Source organism: Perissodus microlepis, chromosome 11 (genome assembly GCF_051167445.1).
Source record: "Perissodus microlepis isolate ML-2025 ecotype Zambia chromosome 11, ASM5116744v1, whole genome shotgun sequence".
NCBI lineage: Eukaryota > Metazoa > Chordata > Actinopteri > Cichliformes > Cichlidae > Perissodus > Perissodus microlepis.
In genome coordinates, this window is record NC_140471.1 from 24,043,618 (window position 1) to 24,054,041 (window position 10,424).

At 39.8% G+C, this 10,424-nt stretch overlaps 1 protein-coding gene across 1 annotated transcript; it reads left to right on the forward strand.

The window, feature by feature from the left end:
* The first annotated feature begins 777 nt into the window (after positions 1 to 777).
* LOC146377931 (C-type lectin domain family 4 member E-like) lies at positions 778 to 9,176 on the forward strand. The gene is made up of 6 exons (XM_084944035.1): positions 778 to 1,294; positions 3,086 to 3,196; positions 6,028 to 6,162; positions 6,265 to 6,416; positions 7,669 to 7,790; positions 8,064 to 9,176. Exons 1-6 carry the CDS (start codon positions 1,204 to 1,206, stop codon positions 8,224 to 8,226), a joined length of 774 nt encoding a protein of 257 aa, XP_084800161.1. The 5' UTR covers positions 778 to 1,203; the 3' UTR covers positions 8,227 to 9,176.
* Positions 9,177 to 10,424: the final 1,248 nt, after the last annotated feature.

Below are 10,424 nucleotides of genomic sequence, written 5' to 3' on the forward strand. Positions count from 1 at the left end.
TCTTCATGGCTATCAAACCATGTAAACTCAGATGGTGCAATCTCTTGTAGCCAAACTAGTAATAACCTGCCATGTTGGATTGCACAAACAAACATTTGATGATGGCGAGCTGGCATGTAGGTTCAGTATTATTTACCAAAAACATGAGCAAAGTTCTCTTTCTGTCCCCAACTTTTTTAAAACTGGCAAAAATGGAGGACTGACTATGACTCAGCATTTACCAGCACTGCAAGTGTGTGTGTGTGTGTGTGTGTGTGTGTGTGTGCTTAAGGTTATTTGTATTCTCTCCATAAGCAGAACAGCTGTAACAATATCACCTCTTCACCACACACACACCAGATGCCCACTCTGTTCTTCCAGCACACTGTCAACATTTTTTCTGGTACATGTCCAAGTTATTTTTTTTCCTGGCACCTTATTCCCACAGACATTGTCAGCTCTTGTGCTTCATGAGGTTTTTGTTATTCAAACCAAACTAATTATAGCAGAGAGGAGGGGTGTTTCATGTTTGTGTCTTATTCAGTGACTGCTGTGCTGAAATTTGTGGTTGCACATGACCAGAAATTCTTCTCTTCTGACTTCCTGTACTTTTCTCGCTGAGCCACAGCTTGGCTCTTCTTTCTTAAAACACGCTGTTCTTGCCTGCTTTCCCATCACAACATTGTCACAGCTCCAGTTCTAGTTCTTGTTGCTTTAATTAATGTCAGGAGGAGTTCAAGTACACACTGTATTTTTTCGGATCCTGTTAAAGAACACGTTCCCCCATTCTGACTCATCCGTAACGAATTTCCAGAATCGGTGGCTCAATCCAAACAGAGCCGAGGAAACTTCTGGGATTGCGCAAGATGGGGCTTGATGGCAAGATGTCCCACCAATGAGAAGCACACGGTGCCAAAAATGTGAGGAAAGAGCCTCCCTTAACAAATTCTCCTTTTTTACAAAACAGATGACACAGAAAAGCTTGAGTTATCTCGTGGAGGGCACAGAGTAGTGTTGTGTAGTTCTCTGAGCAAATATATTTAACACTGCAACGTTCTTTGATTCAGGGGGACGTGCCTCAATAGTTCAACCAGCAGGGACAAATTTAATTTTAAGGAGAAATATTGTTTCTCCAGACAAAAGATACCAAAACCTTTAGGGACCTGAAGAGGTAGCATATAGAAGGACAAAGTGGGGAAGAGGGTTGAGAAGGAAACTACAGACATGGAGCAGAGAGAAAACTACAGCAGCCTGCACGAGTTCACAGAGGAGCCCAGACCGGGAGCGAACAGGCTCATCCCACAACACAGCGACGGTAATTTGTGTGAACAAACAGATGCATGAGAGCCAGAGGTGGACTTGAGTACATTTACTTAATTGCTAAACTCAGCTATGATTTACATGGTACTAGACTACTATTTTGTACCCATGTTTTATACTGGATGCAGAATAAAATATGGATACAAAGTACTTACCACCTGTATTTCACTTGACTTTATTAATGCTACTTTTTTATATATTATAGCAGAGTTTTTGTTACAAATGAATTCATATAAGTTGCTCATTACAGCTGCTGTGTGGTAAAGTTATTGTGTAGCTAGTGTTACCTGATTTTAGATTTTGCTGTTTTAACCTCCTGAGGCCCGAGCTATGTGTGATTAGCTGCTCCTGATAGTCCCAGATTACCCCAGATTATAAACTTGTTACTTTGCTACAAAGTTTTTTTATGCCTTGTTTTTTTTTAAATAGTATTTTCTCACAAGGGGATAGTGAGGGTTTTTTTTTCTTATTTTTCAGCATAAGACAATAAATTTACCATTGCTTAACAAAGCATGAAAAAACTGAGCACATTGAAATTTAAGGTGCAGAACAGCCATAAATGTGATGTCCCCACATGAGGTCGAAGGATCTCAGGAGGTTAAGACTATTTAAACACGTATCCTTTGAATGTAGTAGTAAAAACAATAAAATATTAAGAAACACAGTTGGAATCAGTTTATTTAGGCGAGCTTACTTTCACAGCTATCATGAGCAGAAGTCCATGTGATGTTGGAAAGAACTTGAACTATCTTTAATTTAGTGCTGCAGTTTTAACGTATCTAAATTTTACTTGAATGCTCGTGTCTATGCTTTCCTGGCAGCTCAGGGACTCCATGCTTAGCACTGCTGCTTCAAACAGCAGGATCCAGGGTTCAAAGCTAGGTGCTGCCTTTCTGTGTGGATTGTGCATCTTCAGCTCATGTTGCTAGGTTATTCCTTCTTATCTTAGCTCAAATTACTCTCATCAAATTCATTTAAACTTTAATTTCCTCTTTATATTAAACAGAGTTGGTCTACAATCCTACTTTGCAGATGAAGATTTTTACAAACAGATCGTCTCATAAAGGAAGTGGCTGCAGATTATGCTTTAAGTCCAACTGTCTCATAGAATCACAGCCAAAAATGTTGGCAGTGGTACAAATTTCTTGTTGCATACAATCTGCTGCTTCAGCTTTATTTAAACTGTTGTGTGTGTGTGTGTGTGTGTGTGTGTGTGTGTGTGTGTGTGTGTGTGTGTGTGTGTGTGTGTGTGTGTGTGTGTGTGTGTGTGTGTTTATGATCTAGCAAAGAAACAATCAAACACATTTCATACATTTCATGGGGAATGTTGATCTGTCTTCTTTGTATCTTCTGCAGTGTGTTTAATATCAGCTGCCAGGACAAATCCAGAAGCTCTTTGTAATTAACATATTTGCTTCTGATCATAATAATACAGGAATGCTGAGAGCCACCACCATAAAAACTGGGGCGTCAAAGCACCCTGCCAAAACTTGTGGCCATGACTGTAATCTCTAAGGATGAAATTGATGCACAACTGTTACATGTTACTTGAGTGAAGTATCTGAAACTCTGTATTTTAGTGTTAGTGTACATATGTGACAGCATGAGGCAGAGAGTATCCACTGGCTTGCTGTCTTTGGGGATTTGAAAATATAATGAAGCTAAACTCTGGTCAAACGGTTCTGCCCCACAATTTCCTTTAAAGTCTGCTCTCGCTGCTACACCAGAGGAATTAAAGTGGTGAATTGACAGCTTGCATGCTGCGGACTGTTTTGTGTCTAATCAGGCTCCCAGGGACTGAAGCAAGGCGTCAAGTGTTTGAGGAGTAAGACTTCTCTCCTGATACTTATTGGCTTTTTGGCCTCCATCTGTGGCAACATCGTACTCGCTGTGCTCTGTAAGTATAAATACTGTCTCAGAACCTCGTGCCCCCTCCTGTGTGTGCTGTACTTTGGGTCCAGTGCAAAAGACTTTGGTACTTAAAATAAAAAGCTTAGTAACTAAAAGTCCATATTTATCAGTTTTACTTCATAAAGAGTGTAGGAAAGAGGAAAAAAATCAATATTTGCTGGAAGCAACTACCATCAGTTCCCCTGCATATGTACACAGCTTCGAAGTATTTAGGATGTATATGTTGGAGCTCATCCCTCAGTTCATCAGAGGATTTATTTTCAGTATCTTCTGTCTCTTCATGAAATCCCAGACTGACTCCACCATGTTGGGATCAGGCCTCTTTAGGGGGAAAACTCATTGCTCTTGCTGTCATTAAAGATAGTCATTTATGACTCTGGCTCTATGTTTGGAGTCATTTTTGTGCTGCAGTCTGAATTTAGTACCAACCTGATGTCTCCCTCAGGTATTGGTTGATAGAAAATGACCCCAAAAAAAACATTTGAAGTGCCTAAAACTTTTGCACTGTGCTCTACATCTGCCTGTCTGTGTCTGTGTCTTTGGGTCTCTATCCCACGCTGATTATTCTCTCTTTATTTCAGCTCAGTGGGCTTTTGGACACCTAGAATTGGCAATAAAAAAGATAAAGCACTCTCTCCAGTCCAGTGAGGGTCATGTAATAGAAAAAGCACAAAAGTCCATAATTGTGAAATATTTCTCCTGCAGGGCCAAGAGTCTCTGGCAGCTCAGCCTGATAATGTGCTTGTGAGGACACTCTTTCATTTAAAACAAACACCACTGGGGCCGTACGTGCTTGATCTATTGCCACGCATGCACATACACACTCGTTCAGATGCACACTCCCAAGCTATCGAGTACAATTTTCAGATCTGAAAATGATGACTGGGATGTCTTGCAGCAAGAGGAGGAAATAAAAAGAAATACTTCCTATGACAACGGGATCTCTAACATATTTTTAAGACTTTCGAAAGAGAGAGTGCTTTAATTCCACTTCATGACTCTGTAGAGCAAGTCTGCCTAAGTAAAACAAATTAAATGTAATGTAATGGTATATAATGGTATATACAGTAGCTGCAGATTAAATCACAACTGCCGTATGAAAAGTAAACACATTTCATTTCACAAACATCTGCAGCATATGCATTTGTAGAAAAGTTTTTTGTGACGTCATGCAAGCCACATTTTACCACAGCAGCACCTGCACCTGTGTTTTGAGAGGGCTTTCCAGGAAAGGATCACCTGTCATTAGTGTTAAAAGGTCCAACTCGTTTTTCTAGCACATATTAACTCTGATGTGATTTACTAACCACAGTTCAGCTTACAGTAAATCAAGATAAACATGCTGAAAATAACTTTGAATCAGTTCAGCTGTTGCAAGAACCTTGGCTTTCACTTCCCTGACACATGACCAGTTGCGACACTTCTTCAGGGTAACATGTTGATTGGGCCTGAAGGATGTCACCACTTCGTATGGTACTTCTTAAGGACAGTGAGGTAACTATAGTAACCATTATCTCTATTTATGTCATTAGATGAATATATTTTTTAAACGTTTCAGTACTCAAATGGGAAGTGGCAACATAAAAGAGAGCAGACACACAAATGGAAAAATATGTGGCAATGAAACCAGATTGCAAATGATAATTTCTTCTGGCCGCGAGGGATCTCATGTAAACACGATCATTCCAGCCTGGGCAGCAATGAAACCATACAGAGTCACAGACTGTAAAGAGAAGGCTTATATGCTTCAAGAGGGAGCGGTTTATTGGCAAATGAGAAACCACAACAGTATAAAAACTGCATTTGTTTATATTCAGTCCAACACGAGAAATACTGGATGGATTTATCTGGTGATCGACCCCGAGATATTGGCTGTGTTGATTGAAATGTCTTCACTGTCTCATATAATTTTGCGCATGCATCCGTGTTCTTTTCATCAATATCATCACTGAGTCAACAATTAGATTTTCCTCATAATGTTCCTATCAACCTGCTAATTTCCAAACATTAGTGTGCGAGCACTCTGATAGCTGTTAGCAAAGCATGCCAGCGGATGCTCCACCAAACGATCACATTTGTTGTGGATTGCTTTGCTGGTGGGTCCATCACTTTTTTCCAGACTGATCTTACCAAGTATCACATGAATTGCCATAAAATTTGGTACATACACTCATCAGCAATTTAGGTACACCTTGCCACTGCTGGGTCGGACACCCTTTTGTCTTCACGGCTGCCCTAATTCTGGATGTGCTGGAAACATTCATCAGAGATTTTGGCCCATATTGACATGATAGCGTCACATCAACAGTGATGTGCAACATCTCAGCAGTGCTCTGTGTGGAGCACTACAGAGGCCATTTGAGTCCAGGAAAACCATTGTTATGTTTAAGAAACCAGCTTGTGATGATTTGAGCTTTGTGACATGGTGCTGCTGAAAGCGGGATAAGGCGCCATGACCTTTTGACTTAACAACCAAAGTCAAAAGGTAACTGAAATTCAAAGTAACTTAAATCATGCACATATTTCTTAACCATTCTGATTTTCAGTTTAAACTTCAGCAACTTTTCTTGACCATGTCACATTGCCTAAATGCAGTGAGTGAGTTGCTGCCACGTGATTGGCTGATTCAATGTTTAAATTAGCAATTAGCTGAACACGTATACCTATTGTGGCCAGTGAGCGTAAATTCCTATTCTTCTTTGGTGAGACTTTTTTCATTACATGTAATAACTGGATCTATCTATCTATCTATCTATCTATCTATCTATCTATCTATCTATCTATCTATCTATCTATCTATCTATCTATCTATCTCAGTGATTAGTAGGCCGGTGCCAACAGCCCCACTGGAGTCTTCCTCCTCTTCAGCTCTGGGTTTGAAATCGATGCAGAGGCGTTACATCCAGCTGTGTGAAGACTACACTGCCCTGGGACAGGGCTGTTCAAAGACAGGTGGCAGGAAGTCGTTCAAACAAATGAACACAGTCTTCATTTCCTGCTGTCTTTGATTTCCCTTTCCCCTCATCCCTTTATCTTGCTCTTTCTCATTAACAGTTAAGCAGTGCAGGGAGTGTCCTGAAGGTTGGCTTCACATCGGGAATCAGTGTTACTATTTCAGCAATGACAGGCTGGACTGGGTGAAGAGCAGAGACAGCTGTGAAGAAATGGGCAGCCATCTCACCATACTGCACACCATAGAACAGCATGTATGCAAGTTAATGCGTTTTGTGTGCGTGTGCTTGTGTGTGTGAGTGTGTTGAACCCTGCTGACCAGCACAGGTGTTGCTCATTCCCCTAATTGTGTGGGTTACAGCATGCTGTTGGCGAAGGAGTGGATGTGGGTGGAAGGAGCGATGACATTCATATATCTTTGCGAGGCAAGGTTATTTTATCTGCTGAAGTTAAGAGGACCACTGGATTTTTCGGTGATAACATTAATGATGCCTTCCTTCTATTCAAGTGTCACAGTTAACATGGTCAGTGTGGCAGTTAGCTGAGTCATGCACAATACCAGGATGCTGCAATAGGAGCGAAAAAATAAAACTCAGCCCACATTCAACATAATTTGTTAAAAAACAGTAACTAAGCTACACACAAATAATGCAGTCAATTGTTTAAACTCCACAGTGTAAGTAATATTTACTTAGTGTGTGATTTCATGTGATCACCATCTTGGTCTTTTGGAACCAGATAAGACCACATTAGCCAACTAGCTGAGTGACTAAGTTACAAAAAAAGAAAAGAAGAGAGAAAAATCTCCTCTTGTCCAGTTATTGTGAAAGGGGAATTGGTTAAATAGGCCAAAAACCTTTTTATATCAGGTTTTTAAAATGCTCATTTCATTGCTGATGTTCACTGATTTGACTTTTTTAGGGCGTCAGCCTCAAGTGGCGACTGGCTGAGTGGAGCCCCAGAGGTTAACGCCTAGTTACAATGCTAATTTAAGAAAATAAACATACACAGGTGATCCGAATAGACCATGTTCGACTATCGTTTTGGCTTTGTTGCACCACATCACAGTGTAAACTGAGTTAATTTGTCATGAAAGACTCTGGGACATGTCACAAAAAAGAAAGGCATGGATGTAAATAATAAGATTTATGATGGCTAAAGTCCATTTATCACCTTCAGGTTCCATTTCCTGGCATTCTTGCATCATGACTGATGGTTTGCCGGACACAACAGAGACACTGTTAGTCTTATATGCTGTTAGATTTGCTGTTGTGCTTCTAGCTATGTGGGTTTGGTTTACTGCATTAACTGGAGATCATTCCCCAATAGTGCAATATTAAGAGAATGTATTTTGAGCTTTCGACCTTGCGGGTGTACGTTTTGCAACATAAATTTTACATCAACGGTTTTCAGGGAACACAGATTCTAAGTTACGGTTAAGGTTGAGTTTAGATTTTAGGTGTAAGAAAGGACTCTGAGTTATGTATGTGTGTTCATTTTCTCCAGGATGCTCTGGAAAAGGAAGCTAAGAGAATTGGTGGATTTTATTACCACTACTGGATCGGCCTGTCTGACATAGAGACTGAAGGAGAGTGGAAATGGGTGGACAACACGACACTCGAACACAAGTAACAAAATTTAATGCATGCATTTATTTTCTTTTTTAAACTTTTATTTTCAATTATGACACCAATCAATCTGTCCAGGAACAACCTATATAAATTCAAATGGCAAACTCTGCCCACACTTATATCAAAGCCTCAGGTATATCAAACATTTCATCATCAATAAATCAGGTTGCTGGCCAAGGTGAACTTGTTTATATCATTTGTCAGACATGTTTAGTTGTTATTTATAGCTCACCAATCTATCACACTTTCTGCTCTCTCCCTCTGTCACAGATACTGGGATCAAGTGAGCTCAGAGCCAGATAACCACCACACAGGAGGGGAACACGGAGAGGACTGTGCCACCTTAGACAGCCACTCCAAGACATGGTTTGATGTTCCTTGTGATCACATTTATAAACGAATCTGCCAGATGGATGCCATTCAGCTCAACTGAATCCCTACACCACTAAAAATGATGCAGACCTGCGAAGGCTGGATATGCAAGACGTAAAAATGAATGGGGGCATGTTTGGGATTACTGAAAATAGATGTCGGCACTAAAATAAGCACAGTTTTGCTTTTTTGTTTTTGGGGTTTTTTTGTAAGCTCACGGTTGCTGAAAAGCTGCACATTATGTTGAGAAAGCTTGTTGGAGATTAAGCTGTTCACTGAAAGAGATCCTTTGCTTAGTGGTGCACTGATTGTACACAAGGACGTGAATATTTTTAAAAAAATATGAGACCATGACATCAGGTGGCAATTTTTGACTTTACAATGAACTCGTGTAGTTTCAGAGTTGCACGGTCTGCTGGGAAATGAGCATGAATGTTGTCACTGTGTCACATTTTTTTAATCTGTCTGCTGTTGAGGGCTGCAAAATGCTTTAGAAATATCACTGTAGGGTTTGTTGGGTGCCAAGCAGCGGATGTCCTATTTTGACCTTATCTTAGAAATCCACCTTACCTTATCACACAAAACCCATGACAGCCCGTAAAACCCTGTGAAAAAAAAAAAGTTAGGGAGGTGATTTGATTCTGTTGATCGAGTTTTGTGCGTACACAGAAGTTGCGTTTTTTTAAAACTGAGGATTACAATTGAATTTCAGTCGAAAATGGCTGCAAAACAGGAAATCAGATAATATCTCGGCAATGCTTTGATGTGTAAACGTGGTCAAGTGTTTCGAATACATCTGAAACATCTGGTGGATATGGTGTGTGTGTGTGTGTGTGTGTGTGTGTGTGTGTGTGTGTGTTGCTCTGCTGAACTGGCCCTTCATATCTGCTGTCAGCTACAGTATAATTTCTTAGTATTTTCCCTTTAAGATGAACCATGTTGCTTATCTGGAGTATTCTATATTTGTATGTATGTACACTTGTAAATCAATAAACTATATTTTATCATCTACCTTTTTGCTTTCTGTCTATTCCATGCTGCTTACAGACAAATGAACAAATAAAAAAGATATAACATTTTCCACCCCTTTTTTTAATGTTTAAAGCTAAATTACTGACCTCTTGTTAAATGTTGATGCCTTCGTGTAGATATGAGTTTGCGGATCTCTTACAGACTTTACATTCTTTGTTTATTTTTGATACATTTTTCGACTATTACACAAGAATTGGAGTATTATGAGTTGCAAGAATGTCATATACAAGCCCCCTAGTAGAGCACCTTTTAATAAACAGATAATATAACTTTTAAATAGATACAAGCCCTAACAACATATACTGGAAAACTTGTGCAATTTAAAAAGGCACGAGTAAGTAAATCCTAAATGGTGGATTCTGTTCATCTGGACGTAGTGTTTTCAATTGGAGAAACGTTTCGTCACGCTACGTCCAGATGAACAGAATCAACCTTTTGGGGCCATGAGTACTTAAATACAGTTATATCTACTGATCAGTTATGTAATTTAAAAGCATGTGGTGAAGGGTATGGGGAACATTTTGTTGTTTCCAATGATTATGGACAAGTTCACAGGTGAGGTCAGGCAGTCTCTATGGTGGATGCTCCTTGCAGATGACGTTGTGGCTTGTACTTAGAGTAGGTAGGAGGTAAAGGAGAGCCTGAAGTGATGGAGGCATAGTCTGAAGAGAAGAGGAATGTAAGTCAGCAGAAGCAAGACAGAATACGTGTGTTTGAGGGATCATAAAAGGAGTAGAGATAGTAAAGATTTAAATACCTGTGGCCAACCATTCAAAGCAACAGAGGGTACATAAGAGAGCTGAGATGGTTTGGTTTATTTGCAGAGGAGGGAGTGTGGATATATCACTGAGAAAATGTTGAATATCAAGCATCCAGGCAGGAGGATTCAGAATCAGAATACTGTATTAATTCCTAAGGAAATATGTTAAAGGAAAGAACCAAACCACACCGTAGGTTCAGATGTTGTTTAAGGAGGACATGCAGAGGATTGGTGTAACAGAGGAGGATGCTAGGAGCTAGCAGATGATCCACTGTAGCAATCCCTAAAGGGAGCAGCCAAAATAAGAAGATAAAGATATCGTGCTTGTCTAGAGTTTCCCTCTGAAATACATACATAGACTTTGGGAGATGTAGAGTAATATTAAAGAGAAAATAAATATTAGTAAAGGTTATTGAAGATAATAAACAGTTGAGGCCTTTTTTTCATATTTATGTTCCTAAGTTGAA